The 18,316-nt window shown below is 40.5% G+C and overlaps 2 protein-coding genes across 2 annotated transcripts in view; one reads left to right on the top strand and one right to left on the bottom strand.

The window, feature by feature from the left end:
- Positions 1 to 1,949: 1,949 nt before the first annotated feature.
- LOC102795347 (V-type proton ATPase subunit d 1-like) lies at positions 1,950 to 5,817 on the top strand. Its single transcript, XM_087831417.1, has 8 exons — positions 1,950 to 2,086; positions 2,340 to 2,511; positions 2,817 to 2,995; positions 4,240 to 4,319; positions 4,544 to 4,621; positions 4,726 to 4,902; positions 4,997 to 5,074; positions 5,614 to 5,817. Exons 1-8 carry the CDS (start codon positions 1,957 to 1,959, stop codon positions 5,785 to 5,787), a joined length of 1,068 nt encoding a protein of 355 aa, XP_087687543.1. The 5' UTR covers positions 1,950 to 1,956; the 3' UTR covers positions 5,788 to 5,817.
- A 719-nt stretch (positions 5,818 to 6,536) lies between these two features.
- The window catches only part of apoltp (apolipoprotein lipid transfer particle homolog), a 41,619-nt gene continuing 29,839 nt past the window's right edge, over positions 6,537 to 18,316 (bottom strand). Inside the window, exons 62-73 of the mRNA XM_087831963.1 lie at positions 17,984 to 18,146; positions 17,708 to 17,895; positions 17,528 to 17,620; positions 17,187 to 17,391; positions 16,623 to 16,810; positions 14,075 to 14,172; positions 13,594 to 13,778; positions 10,895 to 11,094; positions 10,653 to 10,821; positions 10,464 to 10,573; positions 6,907 to 7,014; positions 6,537 to 6,680 (exon numbers count right to left, since the gene is read on the bottom strand). Of these exons, the coding sequence (XP_087688089.1) occupies positions 6,537 to 6,680; positions 6,907 to 7,014; positions 10,464 to 10,573; positions 10,653 to 10,821; positions 10,895 to 11,094; positions 13,594 to 13,778; positions 14,075 to 14,172; positions 16,623 to 16,810; positions 17,187 to 17,391; positions 17,528 to 17,620; positions 17,708 to 17,895; positions 17,984 to 18,146 (1,851 nt within the window). The remainder of the gene's footprint in view (positions 6,681 to 6,906; positions 7,015 to 10,463; positions 10,574 to 10,652; positions 10,822 to 10,894; positions 11,095 to 13,593; positions 13,779 to 14,074; positions 14,173 to 16,622; positions 16,811 to 17,186; positions 17,392 to 17,527; positions 17,621 to 17,707; positions 17,896 to 17,983; positions 18,147 to 18,316) is intronic.

Here is an 18,316-nt window from a genome sequence, read left to right as displayed (position 1 = left end):
ATATCTGGCTCGATTGTGGTTTGGTTTATGTGGCCCAGGCTCATAGAAAACAGGTCTGGCCCGGATCCGGCATCAAGCTGGCACTTCTGACTAACTGGTGTCATGGCAGAGTGTATGTCAACCAGATGTAGGCCAGACTTGGCAATGATGGCAGTATTTATGTTCCTATTTTCCTATTTTAGTTAGAAGGCCAAATGCCATTTTGCAATACTATACTGCTATGGTAGCCAACGATTCAAATGCAGGTTTGACAGGTTTGCGAGTGTACACTTTATCCAAAACCTAGTGAGGGTTTACTCATCTTTACCAGTGGGTGGCTGTAGCTCAGGAGGTAGAGCAGGTCACCTACTAATCAGAAGGTTAGTGGTTTGATCCCTGGCTCCTTCAGTCTGCGTGTCAAGAGTGTGAATGTAGTTAGGAAGCACTCAGTTTAGAGAAAGTGGGTGAATGTGGCTTGAGTAATCCAGGAGAGCAGAAAAGCATAATATCAGAATCAGTCCATTCACTGACTTAACAGAGTCACGTCATATTACTTTTGCAGTAGTATGTTCTGGCACATGTTAATATTACATGGCTTGATTAAGGTACACATTAGGCTGACATCTGGGGCCAGAACTGAAACTGTTCTGGGCCACCAGTGTGTCTGCAACTGGCCCATGTGTGGGCCACCACTGGCAAACCAGATCTGGGCCACCAAAGAGCCATCATTCTTTGCGGTATGTGGGCCATGAGTAAGCACATTGTGTGGGCCAGATCCGGGCCATACCAATTATGCTATGTGGGCTTCTGGTGAAAAGAAAATTCCAGGTTTTTATTACAAACTGAGATAGACATGGTCAAAAGGACCTGCTGCGTTTTAAACTGAGTATCAGAATGGGGAAGAAACATAATTTAAGATGTGGCAAGGTTGCTGGTGCCAGACAGGCTGGTCTGAGTATTTCAGAAACTATTTCAGAAACTATTTCAGAAACGATCTACTGAGATTATTCTGTATAACCATCTCTAGTTTACATAGAAGAAAAAGGATTAAGAAAGGTTAAAAAAGATTAAAGAAGAAATGCCAGAGGTCAGACGAGAAAAACGGGACTTCTCTGAGTTGACAGAAAGGCAAAAGCAATAAGCTTTGTTGAATCAATGTATGCAGAAGAGCGTCTTCTACAGCAGCAGAAGACCACGTCAGGAGAAATACTTGCTTAGCCTGATGAATCTCGATTTTTCTCTGTGTGTAAAAAGCAGTGAGGTTTTACAGCTTACAGAAGCCAAAAATTTCAGGAAATCCTGCTCCAATCATACGGATAAAGATATTAAAATACACCATTTTAGTATGTAATGCTTCAAGGTCGTAGGTCAAAGGTCGAGGTCATACTAATTAAGATATATTATTGGGAGACATATGCACTCTCTTTGTTTTGAGCTCTTTAAAACATTTTTAGATGATTTCACAATCACACTACATTTCCATATTAACAATGCTGACATCAGCAAAAATGATCTATGAAAACAATGCAGATGTCATCACTAGTTGTCATTAGTCTAGTGTGTATTTTGAACTATTTAGAACAGAAGAGCAGTGAAGCGGACTTTTTACTCAGTGCTTGTTTAGCTTTTTTTTTTTTTTTTTTTTTTTTTTTTTTCACCCGTGCTGTGTGAACAGAGCAAAAAAAAAAAAAAAAACACCCGATCAGGTTCTTTATTTCATTTCATTTTTGAAATTCCTGCTACACAGTGGTTCAAACAGAGTGGGTGAATACACACGAGTCAGAGTGAATGTACTAAAAGCAGGAGCTGAGACAGCAAACACTTTTAGCCATGGAATTTCTTGCTGTCAAAGAGGAAGGAAAAATAACAGCATGAACGTTAGTCAGAGAGGGAATTATGCAGAAGCTGATATATATATAGAAAAGCTAAAATCACGCTGTGACTGCGGCAGTTCCACTCAATAACTCATTTGGCATTATGGCAGCGTGCGAGGAGCTCAGCTTTAACGTGGATCACGGCTACCTGGAGGGTTTGGTTCGAGGAATGAAAGCTGGGATTCTGTCTCAGACTGATTATCATAATCTGGCCCAGTGTGACACACTAGAGGGTAAGCCTTTTGTATCACACATGTAACGTGTCATAATATGCAAATGTGCAATACCTGCAGTCTAAAAAATATTATGCACATGTGAGGGGGTGTTGGAAGCAATTTATCTATCTATCTATCTATCTATCTATCTATCTATCTATCTATCTATCGGTGATCAGTACATTGTTTAACCTTTTCCTGCTTATTTGAAAATTGCAAACTAACAAGCAGTGGAGTATAAAACATTTGATTTGCCATGTCCTCTGCTCAGATATGAAGCTACACCTTCAGAGCACAGACTACGGTAAACTGCTGTCCTCGTCCGAGGGCGATTTGACTGTGTCGCTGCTGGACAGCAAGCTGAGGGAGAATCTGGTGACTGAATTCAGCTGCCTGCGCTCTAACGCCCTGCCACCCCTGTCTACCTTCCTTGACTATATAAGGTGTGCCTAGTCACTGCATGTGCTTTATTTATAGCTTGTGTCACAGGATAAGCAGACGCACTTCAACAGCATCCTGCAGGTTAGCCACTGCTGAGATTTTCAGCTAAAGAGGACAGTGTTTACGCAAACAGTGGAGACCTTGTGGCAAACGTGGCGAGCTCTCAGTGCAATTTATGCGATGAAAACCTTCATTTTGCAACACTCTTTGTGGTTTATAAAAATGGGATGAGCAGGAAACATTTTACATGAACTGTCATGCAGGGTAAAGGGGATATTCAATTCATGTGGTCTCTGTGTTGCCATAGTTACAGCTACATGATCGACAATGTGGTGATGCTGATCACGGGGGCCCTGAAGAACAAAGATGTGTCAGAGCTGCTCCCACGGTGTCACCCACTGGGAGCGTTTGACCAAATGGCAGCCGTGGGCATTGCTCGCACTCCAGCTGAACTGTACTCAGCCATCCTGGTGGACACACCACTAGGTAATCTCTGTTTTTTAAAATGTCTAATGGCGGCAAAGATGTATATTATTAATATTTAATTATCTTTTAGCTCTAATACACTTGTGACAGACCATCATTGACTTAAATATCAATGAGTCACTAAAAACACTTTAGTTTAAACACTTTGCACTGATGCATGCAAAAAGAAAACAGGTCCTGCTCACTCATCCTGCTTCATTAACCACAGCTTACTGGAAGTGGTTTGCACACAAAAACTATTAATTTAGTCATTAGAGCATTATGAACCTTTCTGAGTACAGATACAATATTAAATGCCTCACATGACCTCATCAGACTGGATCTTTTTATCAGTTTATTACAGTGATATAACTTTTATTTCTAATGCATAGCATTATGTGGAGCTCTGTGTAATGTTTGTCAGAAATTGCAAGTGCTCAACATAACACTGAAATAGTGAAGTGTTATATCGTTATTACTCAAAGTATTAAAGTGCTATTCCAAAAACCAAATAACACCAAAAGGAAACAATAATGTTGTTATATTAGTTGTAGTAGAAGTATGAGGAGTAGTGGTGGGAGTGACAGTAGTTTCATGTAATCTTAATGCAACAAAAGCAGTGATGAATATGTGTTTTGGATTCAACTTCATAGTTCGATGACTCCCCAAATTAGAATTGGTTTTAACTTTTTTGTGTCCTTTTAGAGGTTCTCAAAGTGAGAAATCAAGATTTTTACTTATAAAAATGTAAAACTAAAAAGTCATTTCTTTCTTTAGGTGTTTTAGAAAATACAACTGTGGTGTCTTTTTGGTAAATTTTTGTAGCCTAATGTTTTAGGTGTCAAATGTCAAAGCCAGATTAGCACTAGTCATTAAAAGGCAATGCACGTTTCTGTTTTCTTTTCTTTTTTTCCTCCTTTGCTGTTAAATCCTCCTAATGTGTTCATAATACCTTCCAAGCAAGTTTGTGGACTGTTAGTTAGCAACAAGCCTAATAAGCTACTTCTGGTTTCTTTATTTTAGACTTCTCTGGCTCTCTGTTCCCTCAGCACAGCTAAAAATTAGTCAGTGCTAAAAAATTTCAGAGTCATAGTTTACCAAAGCTAAGCATGAAGTAATGGGTGTGAGCAGGGATATAGTAAACACAGTTTTGACCATATGTTATTATTCTTCATGTCAGGAGTGGGCTTCCATTTTTAAGGTCTACTTTATAAAAATATTTACAACATACTGAGGGTTTCTGTGTTGTTTTATTCTCGCCACAGGTCAGTTTTTCCAGGATGCTGTATCTGAGTGCAGCCTGGATGAGATGGAGGCTGAGATCTTGAGAAACAAACTGTATAAGGTGAGCAGAGCATGGCATAAGATGGCACGACTAACCTATCTCAGCTTTGACACCTGTGTTATAGTATTTGTGCACATGCTATAAATATGCAATAAATTCTTTACTGTAGTTTATACTACTGTGATAAACATGCTTAACAGCTGCACTTTTACTGCCGTGTCTGAACATGATCTGTTTTTCATGAAATTTGTGCTGATCTCGGTGCCTTTTGTTCTACCGCACAGGCATATTTGCAGTCTTTCCACTCTTTCTGCAAGAGCGTGGGCGGTGCCACAAAGGACGTAATGTGCCCTGTCCTGGAGGTACTCTGGCTTTCTATGATGCATGAGTTTGTTTAACTGAAGTCTTACAAACTACTTGAGATTTGTTTTGCTGTAAATGCCGTGCGCTTTTATGCGTGCTGCAGTTTGAGGCGGACCGGCGGGCCTTCATCATCACCGTGAACTCCTTTGGGACGGATCTCAGCAGTTCAGACAGGAGTGCGCTGTATCCATCCTGTGGCAAACTTTACCCTGGAGGACTGAAACTCCTGGCCCAGGCGGAGGACCACGAGCAGGTCAAGGCTGTGGCTGACTGCTACCCAGTGAGTTTGACCTCATGTCCTTTAAGATGCTGCACAGTTGTTATTGCACATTGAGTCAGACATGTGGTCAGTGTAAACTCAAATTTCCCTGCAGGACTATAAAATGGTTTTTGATGACCCTGAGCCTGGATCAGATTTTAAGACTCTTGAGGACCGATTCTTCGAACAAGAGGTAATAACGGCTTTGTTTTGAACTGTCACGGATTTCTTTCCCACTTTTCAACATTGTAAAAAACATTTGAACCAGGCTGACCATTCAGACTTTCAAATATGAAAATCTGACATACAGTTACCAGCCACTTTATTAGGTACACCCCACCTAGTTGGAGCTGCTTTTGTCTTCAGAGCTACTTGAATTTTTAGTAGCACAGATTCAGATTCACAGATGTGCTCTCCTAGAAGATGCTCTTCTGCACATCTTGGTTGTAACTTGGTTATCAGACTGTTGCATTCCTATCAGTTTAAAGCAGTCTGGCCATTGTCCCATGACTTTTAGCTTCTATGAAAACTGCAGCTCACTGGATATTTTCATGTTTTAGACCTCTGTAAACTCTATCATGTTTAAAATCACTTTAATCACCTGCTGAAAGTATATATATATTTTTAAGAAAGTACAGGTGATTAATTTAAATTTAGTATTAGTATGTACTTTTCTTGTTAGGTTGCCCTGACTGTAGATTCTTGCAGCTCACACATCTATCATTTTTCCAGGTGAAGCTGAACATACTTGCTTTCCTGCAGCAGTTCCACTTTGGAGTATTTTACTCTTACATCAAACTTAAGGAGCAGGAGAGTCGGAACATTGTGTGGATTGCCGAATGTGTCACACAAAGACAGAAGTCAAAGATACACAACTACATACCCATCTTCCAAAAGACCAGTTAACTAAGAAACAAGGATGTTTTACTACGTTTTAGTACAGATTAGTAAATGTGGTGGACCAAAGTGAGTCTTCAGCATCTTCACTGCTTGCACTACAAACCACAGCCTTGGTGTTACACTGTTATAGCACATCTGTTGCTCATGTGTATTGAGTTTCAAGACCTGATCGCTTACGCCTCACATTTTTTGAAAGAAATTACTCTTTTTAATTCCAGACTTTGTGTTAATAATTGTCCTGGTCACAAAACAAAGTCTGAAAGGAATGATATTCAATAAAAAGCTGGTTTCAGCCGCTCCCTCCTCACCATGCACTGACACAAATCTTTTAAAAAAATGTTTTTATTTCATTGTGTTATTAATAAACTACTTGCTACAGTGAATGTGTTTACATTCACATTAATGGGATAATCAACGCACGTCTAAACAGGACAAAAGCGTCACAGGAGGTACAAGAATGTGTGACTACACAGTGGAGTACAACATAAAAGTACGAAGGCAATATGGCACAAACAGTGGTATAAAGAGTAAATCTGTCCGTTATAGCAGCTCACAGAGGTCAGAAACTGGCCATTTTTGCTCTTCATTAGCTTGTCCTTCCTTTACACTTTCACTAAAACAGAAACACACACGCACACACACACACAAAACAAGTTAAAACTACATACAAAATATACATTTTGCATGTCTGAATTGAAAAAACTTGCCACAAATACACGGACACATTAATAAAAGAATAATCATGCATGTCTTATTCAGTGGCCTAACTCACTGCATTGAACGGGGACCTCCATGGGTATGTAGTTCTGCTGGCAGAGGTGAGCGAAAGCAAATGCTAATCTGCAGGGTGCTCTCGATGAGCTGAGTTTACACACAGACATGAACTGACTGGGATCCACCTGACAACACAAACGCAGGTTTGTGAAAAAAATCACATGTGATCAACCAAAAAGAAAAAAAAAGGGAAAAAAGATGGAGATGGGGAAAACAGAAAGGATTTCATATTTATCTGTTTAAACTTCCCTTCACGACGAGCTTTCCAAACATAAATGGGATATTAATAAAAATGTTCTGGTGAAGAAACCACCAGGACATGCCTGCTGTGTGGGTTTTTTTGTTACTCACCACCCTGAAACAAGAGCTGAGGGGAGAATCGGGAGAAGAGAACAAAGCGTCACAGCTCGCTGGACTGACGGCTGCTGTCGCAGAAGGTTTGATGCATGTAGGTTTCATCTAAAGTCACAAACAAGTGGGCAAAGCTAAGGAGAACCTCGAGGCTGACAAAAACTCTGCAAACATTTGTAGACACAAGATTTCACAATTTCATTGAAACTCAATTTCAGGAAATATTGGGATGTTGTCTGAAATACAAATTAAAGCAGAACGCAGTGATTTGAAAATGATTTAACCACCGAGAACCAAAACCACAAATCAAATGTTGGCGCTGATTTATCTTTATAAACATATGTTCATTCTGTATTTGATCCCAGCAAAACATTCCCCCCAAAATGTTTATGCGGGAGTCTGTTTCCCATTATCGTGTATCATTTTTAACACTTTCCAAATGTTTGGTAGATGAAATTTATGGCTGTCGCTTGGAACGCAAACAGTCATAATTCCTCGTTTGTTGCATACAGTCAAAGTCAAAGTAAACTTTATTGTCAGTTCAGTATATAGAGACAGGAGACGACAAGGCTTGAGTTCCATACAGTGCAAAAGAACAACAATAAATCCGGGACCGTGTGTAAATAATTTCGTTCCACCTCATGTTAACATGCGATGCGAATGACAATAAAGCTCCTTGAATCTTTGAAATATAGGAAGAGTAAGAATAAGAAGAATAAATATATATACATTTTGAGACTGAGGTAAGGGAGTAAATATGCACTTTGAGGTAAAATTTACAATTGAGATTTAAAGTGACTTTGAAGTCATTGTAAGACGTAAACACTCTTTCAGTTCTGAAGGTTCAATTCCAAGCAGGTTCTACAATACAATCAGGTGAATACAACCTCAAATGAGCAACAATAAATGACTTATTTCTAGGGCTGGGCCATATGATACTGTTCACGGTAATACCGGTATAATGTTGGGCAACAAAATGAAATATCGTGATAGAATGTTGGTAAAACGCGCATGCGCGGTGCCTTTGTTTTCATACGCACATGCGGCGACGGAGAATGAGAAGGGCGAAAGCGGATTGTTGAATGAAACAGATGAACCAGAACTGGTTTGTAAAATGCTGCAATTTCAGTGATGTGGAACTGGTTTAGCTTTCGTCCGTCAGATACACAACAAAGCACTATTTTTGGTAGAGCATGCTAGCTGGCCGTCGTTATTACCATGTTTTTTGGAAAATACGGCGCACTTAAATTAATCCTTTGATTTTTCTGAAAATCGACAGTGCCCCTTATAATCCCGTGTGCCTTATGTATGAATTCTGGTTGTGTTTACTGACCTCGAAACGATGTTATGTGGTACACGGTGCTCAAAAATCTGTCAAATGTTTCAGTACGACTTTGCTAAGCTACAAAACTGCACCGCTTGATGGATTGTCGGAGCATTACGGCTATCGTAGGCAGGAGCCTGGCGGAGTGATACGTACTGTGCTTCAACATAATATTACCGTATTGTGTGTGTATAACCTCTTTTTAAGTTTTGTGGATATTATACATGGTTATGCTGAGGGCATGTCGGCCACTTTCCCCTGGAAATGCCTTTTGGTTAAACTGTCAGCGAGGAATTTGTATTTGCACTGTAAAATTTTTATATAACTTTAATGCAGATAAAAAACAGCTGCTTGTTTAAGTAAAAATACGTTGATGGTTTGGTTTTTTTTCCACTAATAAAGTTGTGGAGTCGTAAAGTATTTTGTCTAGTGTCAATTATATCGTCAGTTATATCTTATCGTAAATTTTCAAATGTATATCGTGATAAATATTTTGGTCATATTGCCCTGCTCTACTTATTACAGCATGTCATTATTTATTCAACACAAATAATCTAACATTTGTTAATCTAACGCTGACACCCTCACTGCTTCCAAAGGAATTAAGAAACTAATTAGCAGATCAAATGCATGAGATTAACTGATCATTAGTGAGTGTGAGCATCTCTATGAAAGCAGATTTTTGGCAGTTTGCTGCTCTGGAGAATTCAGCTGTGTGTTACCACAGTGCTCTGACCTTCAAGAGTGCTCACAGAAACTGCTAAAAACCCAAGAGCTACATCTCCGACTCCTGGCACGTAAGATCTTAAAGTTCGAGACAGTACATTTATAAAATGATTGAATAAGTGCGGCTTATTTGGAAGGACTGCCAGGAGAAAGCCTCTTCCCTCAAAAAAAGTGTCATGATCTGTGGGAGGCAGGTCATGTTTTCTAGAAGATCCAAATGCAGACGCTTGGACTAATCCTAACAAAAGCGAGCCGTTTATTACGGCTGATCAAAACTTTGCAAAAATACAAAATAAAAGGGAAAAAGTGGACAAAGACTTTCACTAACAGAAAACTAAATGGGGAAAAACTGGTAACAAGGATCCTGGAACATGAGCAAGACACATGGAAGAAGAACGGGCGTTCCGGCACAGGACAGCGGGACAATATGTACACAAGAGGATGGTCAGGGAAGTGAAGGCACGGGAAAGGCAGCAGAAACAAATTAGACAAAAAATCGGAATTGAGCATTAAGACCTGCAGTGTGAACGTAGCCTAAGTCACCGAGTCGACCATGAACTCCTCCGTATACCAAAGTTTTCTACTCAAATATGAGATCATCGGTCTGACAGCTAAAGTTTGGCAACAACTGGGTCATGGAACTGCTGATGGAACGACTGAAAAACATCATTTGACGTGTTCCCATGGCGCACTCAAAGTCCAGATCTCAATCTGACAGAAATGATGTGGCGGGTCCTTCAGAGAGCCGTGCATCAGCAAACCCAATGAGCTGAAGCAATGTTGTAAAGACAACAGGGCCAAAATTCCTCCGCAGTGATGTGAGAGTTGTTGTTCATCTGAAGTCACATTTAATAATTTTAAGACTTGCTGAGGACCAAATCGTTTTTATGTAAAACCTTAGAGCTGAAAGAGGATTTTATTTATTTATTTTTATATCTTTCATCACTAACAGGGTGTTGACATCAACAAATGACCGAGGAACACATTCCACTTCATGCACTTGTAAACCTATGCTATAATGGATGCTGGAGTTTTAAGTGTGTGCCGCTAACAAGCCGTTCTTTGTCCCTTTCTATTTGCCCCCTGCCAAAAAATAGATTTTTATCGGTCATACAAGCAAACAGCTTTCCACTGATCTTAGTACATAAATGGACCCAAGCCCAGAATATTGCTATGCCCAGTGAAGTTTCTGCATCTTATTTGTCTGCTTTTTCTTTCAATGTCAGAGCTTTAACATGTGCTACGGAGTGATTTATATTTTTTAATGAATTCACTTGAGGGCCTGAAGACCATAACTCTTCATGATTATTTTAATCCTGAGAACATTCCTCGATTATTCAGTCCTTACCCAGTCCTTTTTCACTTTAAAACCTTTTTGTTGTATTTTCGATCAAATGTAGAGTTTAAATGATTTACAAATCCTTGAAATATAGGCTTTAATTTCATATTGCACATCTTTTTGAGAACTGGACCGATGCCATGTGTTGATTAATCTCACTGATCCTACCTGCCAGGTGTAGAGAAAATCCTCCAAGGTTTTAGCCTGAGATCCGTCAAACATAGGAAAATCATTTCCTGCGTCGTTATCGTTGGTCCCAAACAGACCGGTGGACACACCTGTGCAGACGTGAAAGGTGTCTATGTGTGAGAATATGAAGACAGATATTTATAACGGGCCATGCTGAATCTTTCCCACCATGTAACCATCCATCCAGAGTGAAGCTGCACAATTCAAGCGACAGGTCACATGACACAAACATCCCACGCTGACTGGACACCTGCACCACGTCTGATGCTTTCCTGACTGTCACTCCATCATCAGTGAGAAACGTGTGGCTGACGACGCCGCTGCAGTCGGTCCTCACCTGTGACACAAGCATTTACCCGTCTTATTCCTCGTGGCCTGAACGCTCTTTATTCGTCGAGAGTAACACATACCTGCCCGTTGCGCTGAACGCTGATGGTGTGGTTACTCATTTGTATCAGGAGGAGGTTCTGCGTGTCTGTGCCGAGCAGCAGCGTGAACGACGGATCGCGGCCGACGTCTCGGGCCAGGAGCAGTGGACACGAACCTGGCAGCTCATACAAGTGACCGTCAAACGTCACTACGAACTGATCTGCCACCAACAGAGCTTGGTCTTTGGCGAGATAAGAAGGGAAAAACGGAGAGAATTCATTGAACCCTCATGTGGTGTTACTCATGCAATGTTGGTCTTGGCAGGTTATTAAATCAAAAATTAAATCATTTTATGTAAAAAGCACTGAACAGATATATAATTTAACCCAATACTAAGCTATACAGACAACGTGTGTGGTTAACGTTTGTTATTTACCTCTGTTAGAACCAAATTATGCATAAAAATCCAATTTGTTCTTGGTTACAAAAAACAACTCAAACCACAAATAGAACGTGTTTATCTTGCAGCAAAATTTCTTGCTTACTTCTTTGAAATTAGTAAAAAACTGAACGGATGTCACATCAGTCCCATTGAAAAACGAGGAGCATACTTGATGTGTTGCATATGTGTTTCTTGCAGCTGTTCCGACCTTATTCTGGCCTGCGAGCCAGTCACACCTAATGGGTGTCTTTTTGTATTATTTTGTCTTATTTTTTGTGAACTTGACTCACATATAAAATCTATCTCATGCTCCTGTTTCTTTCATTCAGGGAACATTTCTAAGCTAGAGAAAATTGCTGCGTTTGTATCATTGCGCCTGGATGTTTGTAAAAAATCTCTGTCCCACATTCACCTTCAGTCCTATGGGAACCACATCTTCTCAAATATTCCTCATCTCATTCTAGATCCAGTAGCAAGCCGTGTGTTGCCACGTTAAAGTTCAACGTGCTGTTAACAACACTTAAATCACAATTAATGTAAAAAGAAAATTATATTAAAACAATAAAAATAAATAAAGACATGACTAAGAAAAGGATGTCAGCAGAAGGCCTGATTAAAAGAAATGTTTTGAACTGTTAATCAGTTAAACTGAGCTGGAGTGTTAAACTGTTCCAGAGCCTCGGTACCGCAGGATGAAAGGCTCTGACCCCCCGTCGTCTTCAGTCTTGTATGAGCCAACTAGCATGTTAGTGAAAACAGCGAGCAACACTGTGTTTAACACGAAGCTGAGATAAGTAATCTGGTGTCCATTTAGCTCCGTACGCGACTGTGAGAATTTTAAAAGAAATTCTAAACTCCACTGGCAGCCAATGAAAACAGAGTAAAGTAGGGGTGATGTGAGCTCGCTCGCTAGGGTGCGTTAGGAGAGCTCAACTGCGGCGTTGAGCGACACACAAAGTCCTGACAATGCAAAACACAAGCTCAAAAAGACAAAACACACCCGAAGGCACACATGTACACGCTAACAGTCGCGTGAAGTCATCAGAAATATGTTATTTGTTCCGTTCGTCATGGAAACCAAAGGGAAGTAATGTGAAGCTGAAATAATAATAAATAAATATTTCATGTTGACATGCAGTGCCCTTTTTACCTACGCCTCCACTCATAGCTGGTCTAACTCCATATTTAGTTACTCCACGCTCATTACTACATGTTTACAACATATAAGTCAGTATTTGTTTTTAGACAAGTTCGGGTATCTTGTGTTATTTGTTGCAGATGTGTTCCAGCCATGACCTAAAATGTTTTGAATGATGTATTAAATATGAACAAAACAAAACAAAAACCCCTCTATGATGTTTAATCTAATAATCTAAGATAATACAAAACAAAGCTAACAGTTATGGTCCTGCGTGCTGACGCAGAGGTTTTAGTTCTTTGATCTTTAGATTTTTGTTGATTATTCAATTTTCTTTGTTTTTTTATTGTTTACGGTTTGATTCCCTCTTTATTAGTTTATCCCCCCCCCCCCTTGTTTACCTCATGTATGAGTACTCCAGCTCTGCCTTTCTCGGCAGTTTTTCAGCATCTGTTTAGTCTCCCAGTGCGTTCTCTGACAGCTCTGGATTGTGTTTCCCTTTTGCCTCTGGATTTCTGTGTTCTTTTGGACTTCATCAATCAAAATAAATGCTCATTTTTCCCCATTCAGTCTGTCCTGAGTATTGGTTCTCACCCTACAGCACATAACACTTTACTGACTTTTAAATAATATTTATATGGACTGAAGTGAAGAGGTTATAGAATACCAACTGAGCGTGCCTAAAAAGCACCTCCTGAGGTCCTATTTGCAACAATTACCAGGCTGGTATTGCTACAGCTGGATACAGCAGATACTGAGGCTTGCTCTGCCAGACCTGTCAGTTAAATCCTCACATAAAACATTCAAAACGAGATCTGAGAAAAGACAGAAGAAGAGTACACTTGAAATATACCAGCCTGGGAACAGTGACAAGTTCTTTTTGAGGTTCTGGGACTCATGAAGTACAAATGGAGAAGATTAAAAACTGAGTGAAGTAGTGTGCCTTCCAAAAGTCATCTAAGCAAAGAAAAAATATCCAGGAAATCACAAAGGATCCAAGAAAAAAAAGAAAAAAAACAGAACAGCACGACTTGTACACCCGTAATAAACATCAGCGTTTATGACACCTCGACACTTTGTGTCAATACGGTCTCAGTAAAATTGATCAACAGCACTGTCATAAACATGTTAAGAACGGAGTAATTAAAACGGTGCCTTACGTGTGAAGGGGCTGTCCATGATCTTCCTTTTGAGGCGGTAGAGTTCGGCAGTGGGTCTGACAGCGGCGAGGGTCAGCAGAGGTCTCAGAATCCACTCCTCCAGGAGGATCTCCATCAGCCCAGCTTTGGCCGTCCCTGACCGGGGCAGCTGTGGCAGCGGCACCGACACAATCACTGAACATTCACTGAAAGGAAAAACAAAGGGGAAAAAATCCAACTGGAATCATTTTTATCCATCAGTTGTACTCTGGATCAAAACTTGATCTTTAATCTTCTTGATCGAGTTATTGCTTAAGTTTAAACAGGTCCAGCTTTAGCTACGAACATCTAGGTGCACATAGCTTCGAGAGCATTTCGGTGACTATAATTCAACATGTAGTTTGGACCTGCAGTGAACCCAAATAAACTGACCATTTTCAAAAACAAAAACCCCCAAAACAAAACAGTGATATAGCTGTCTTAACTCTGATATGTGCAGTACCTGGGGAAGAATTTGTAGACTGATGCAAGCCGTTTTCTGACTCCAGACAGAGCCATCGCCAGCCTGGTCTCAATCCAGTGGTAGGCATGCTGGCCCGCCTGATTGACACATTGACACATTCATCAGGTTCTAATTTTAGCAATTTTTAGCAAAGGCTGAAACAAACAATGGATGGGAACAATGTGAAAGGCACAGGAGGAAGAGTGAGTCTAAGAGAACGTGACACTTGAGCAACTGTTGTACATCAAAACAATCTATCCCTCTCTATGTTTTACATATACAGCTGCTATGTTTGAAATGATGTCCTTTCTCTTTTATTATGATGTGAAAACATTATAAAAAATAAGTATAAATCAAAAAAACATTGTGTAGTAGGATAAAAATGTGATATGGGCCAGCCTAAAGCATAAACAACTCATCACTACAAGCTTTTCCACACGGGAGCAAGGGAAGAAGAATCCCAGCAGACTGGACACTACGCAGATGTTTTCCGTATCTCACTTTGCAATATAAATGACTTTGCTGTTTTATAACATATTATCTATCTATATATATATCTATATCTATAAATGCTGTTATATATACATACATATATATATATGTATATATATATGTATATATATATATGTGTACATATATATATATATATATATATATATATATATATATATATATATATATAAACAGCATTTAACAAATTTCTCACCATATTTTATTTTGGTGAGAAAGTATTTAGTCAGAGTTTTATGTAAGTGTATTCTAAACCGAGCAATCAAGATGTGATTGAAGTGCAGACTTTCACTCAGACATTTAATTCAGGGTGTTTAGTAAAAGTGCTGCAGACCTGCTCTGTTATGATCCCATGACAAACAAAGACAGGGTATCTAGAGCTGATACCAAGTGAGGGTGGCACAGCGGTGCAGTGGTTAGTACTGGTACCTCAAAGCGAGAGGCTTCTGGGTTCAATTCCTCTGACTGGCCTTTGTTGGGAGTTTGTATGATCTCCATATGCTTGTGTGGTTTTTCTCCAAGTACTCCAGCTTCCTCCCACAGTTCAAAGACATGCATGCCAGGTTAATCGGTGATTCTAAACTGTCTGTAGGCATAAATGGCTGGTTGGATAAGTGGAAGAAGATGGATGGTTGAAGAATCCAAGTGTTGAACTTACATTTGGTATCTTTTTACTGGAACTCTCAATATTAGGCTCAAAGTGATATAATTCAGGCCATCATTAGACCGAAAACCCAAAATCAACCTGTCAAAAAGAAAAAAATAGCCAAATATAAAATCTGGTCCATTTTTTAAAAGAAGGAATGCACTGGACACCAAACGGTCTGAGAGACCACAGACAACAGCTAAAGTGGATGATTGCAGAATTCTTTTTTTTGCTCGGGAAAACCATCACAGCAATTCAAGAAAACTCTGGAGGAGGCGGATGTATCATTGTCAAAGCCTTAAAACAAGAGACACCTGACACATGAATCATACGGCAGGGTTACACCCAACACAAACTCAAGACGGGAAGGCCAGATCAGACTTTGGGTTTTCGGCCAGAAAATGTCTAAGTGAGCTGGCAACTTATGGGAAAAATAAAAGAAAATTGACAGTTAAAACCAAGCTTAATTTGTACCAGAATGATGTGAAGAGAAAAGTCTGGAGAAGAAGAGAAACAGTTCATGATGTGAAGCATATGGATTGCAAAACACCGCCGTAGCCAGTGGATACGGATCGCTGGTGTTTATTGATGATGTGACTGCTGATGGAAGAAACAGGATAAGTGAATGATGAATAGTGCAGGGCTACACTCTCTGCTCAGATATTCTTCAGTGGCCAAATCAGGCAACTTACCTCAATGCTTCAATGTTTGCTTTTCAGTTCTTAAATACAAACTGAATGCACAGAGACCAACAAACAAGCAGCAACTGCAGTAAAGGCCCGCCAGAGCATTTTGGGAGGAGGAAACACGACATTTGATGATGTCCATGGGTTGTAGACCTCAGGCAGTATGAAGGATGAATATCCAAGTATTAAAAAAAATCTTTATATTTGAAATCATATTAGTTTTGTCCAATTAATTTGGAACTTCTGAAAATGAAAGCCTGTAGTATAAAAATAGCTGTAACTCCTATACAGTGAATGCTTTTGTTAAACCCCTTAAAAACTGAAAGTCTGCACTTCAATTGTTTGGTTTAAAATCCACTGTCGTGGTGCACAGAATTACGGAAGAGGATTAGGGCCACTGGGGAAAAAAAAAAGTGGGCATGTCTTTTTTTTTTCTTCTTTTCCTGAATTCTGAGATTAAAGTCAGAATTCTGACTTTTTTCTCAGATTTTTTTTTTCAGTGGCCCTAATCCTCTTCCGTACAGAAGCAAAAACTACAATTGCGGACAATTAATTTGTCACTGTCCAAAAACTTATGGAACTAACTGTCTGATCTAATTTGAAGGCAGACACTCATCAACAACCTTGATAAGGTTTTTAGTTTGTCTAACCCAGTCAAAGACCTCATCGAGCACATTTAAAAAGGCACCAGAGTGCAGTTTCTCACCACATCCAGGGCAATGCTAAGTGTGGTGACACCGGCCTCTGACAGCAGTCTGAGCTGAGGGTTCTCCAGCAGAGCAGGATGGACCTCCACCAGCTTGTCATTCCACTGCAGAACAGCCTCCCTCCACATCGCCTCCAGCCTCTGGCCCTTCACATCCTGGTACACACCCGCCAGAGTGGCAAGCGGCCCTGAGGCAGAACGAGGGATGGAGGTACACGTTTTCAGTTTCACATGAGTATACATACTTCAGAACCTCCCACAGGAAACTGTGAGGGTCCACAAAAAGAAATGTGATCATCGATGATGACACAAGAAGAGAAATTTGCTAAATAATGCCTTGAGAGACAGAAGAGATGCTTTTCATGCTTCCGGTAAATAAGTTAAGGGAGAGAAGATTAGTTTATGTTTGGAGTTCCTTAAGGAAATTCAATTAGTGACGGCACAGCAATCGCTCAAAAACTAAAGGCCATCTCTTTGTTCACCAGAACTAAATTAATCATGTACACACAACTGGAATGCATCATTCCTGAAGCTCTGGTAAGCTTTCTGTCTTTCCGCACTCACTCCTAAGTTCCTGCTGACCCAGTAGCGAGGCGTGCTGCAGAAGACTCAGAAAGCGTGGCAGGTTGTCGGTCAAGAAGTGACGCAGCGGGCTCTTCTGCCACAGAGCCAGCACACCTTTTTCTTTTTTCCCCAGCAGAGCCTCTGCTTGCTGTGAAACATGGAGAGGCAGAGCGCTCAACACCTGCAGCAGCTGACTGTCTCTGGACTGGAGTGGCGGGGGATTAACAGAAACAGCACAGCAGTTAAATCCAAGAAAGCTCCTGTTATTACATTAAGAATTCCAGTGTGTGTGTGTGTGTGTGTGTGTGTGTGTGTGTGTGTGTGTGTGTGTGTGTGGTTACCTGTCTTCTAAAGTCTACGAGGAGACGCTGCAAAGCCTTGATTCTCTCCGTAAGTTTAATCTGTATCTGAGAGCTCAAATAGTCCGCCCGTTGCTGTGAACCGAATGAAAACAACCACTTTAAAAAAAGACAATTCACATGAAAGCAAACACTGGGATGTGTTCATGCCATTAGCGACACCTCTGCTGCAGTCAGCCTCTCCAAACAGCCACTTGCTCTCAGCATTAGCGTCTGATTGGCTGTTCCCAGAAACACTCTGCCCAGAGTTTCGGATGTGCCACTGCCGCTTCTTTTCTGCACATCCAGCGTCAAACTGTGGTTTACACCCACACATACCGCTACAGTGAGATCCTCACTGAGGCCTAGACCTGCACAGCAAGAGACAATTTCATTTTATTTCATTTCATTTTGATATATTTTGGCATTAATGCATGGCTAAGGTTCTTCTGCATTTACCATTCATATGACCGGCTGTAGTCTGCAGGCATCGTCCCTCGACTGTACCGTTCAGCCAGATCTTCTCTCTGCCGTCCAGTCTGGCCTGTACCTGGAGACCTGACCCCTTGATTTGAGACAGGGCACTGCCCCTCACTTCCACACTACAATTACCCATCCTAGACTGTAAAGCGTGAAACAAATGTAGGCATGTTTAGAATTAGTAGGACCCCGACTTACAAAAAGAAGGCTAGTCGAATATCTCTCTATGTTTCGATCATTTCCTGGAATCCTTGTTAGGAACCAGCAGTGACTGCAGGAAGTGATTCCAAACTCCACAGAAGAAACAAGTTT

This window comes from Neolamprologus brichardi, chromosome 18 (genome assembly GCF_056152115.1).
Source record: "Neolamprologus brichardi isolate AB-2024 chromosome 18, ASM5615211v1, whole genome shotgun sequence".
Classification (NCBI taxonomy): domain Eukaryota; kingdom Metazoa; phylum Chordata; class Actinopteri; order Cichliformes; family Cichlidae; genus Neolamprologus; species Neolamprologus brichardi.
This window is presented reverse-complemented; position numbering and strand designations above follow the sequence as displayed.

Coding starts and splice junctions, on each gene's coding strand:
- LOC102795347 (XM_087831417.1), top strand. CDS start 1,957: ATGGCAGCGTGCGAGGAGCTCAGCTTTAACGTGGATCACGGCTACCTG. Junction 4,320..4,543: donor TGAGAAACAAACTGTATAAG/GTGAGCAGAGCA, acceptor TCTACCGCACAG/GCATATTTGCAGTCTTTCCA. Junction 4,622..4,725: donor TAATGTGCCCTGTCCTGGAG/GTACTCTGGCTT, acceptor TGCGTGCTGCAG/TTTGAGGCGGACCGGCGGGC.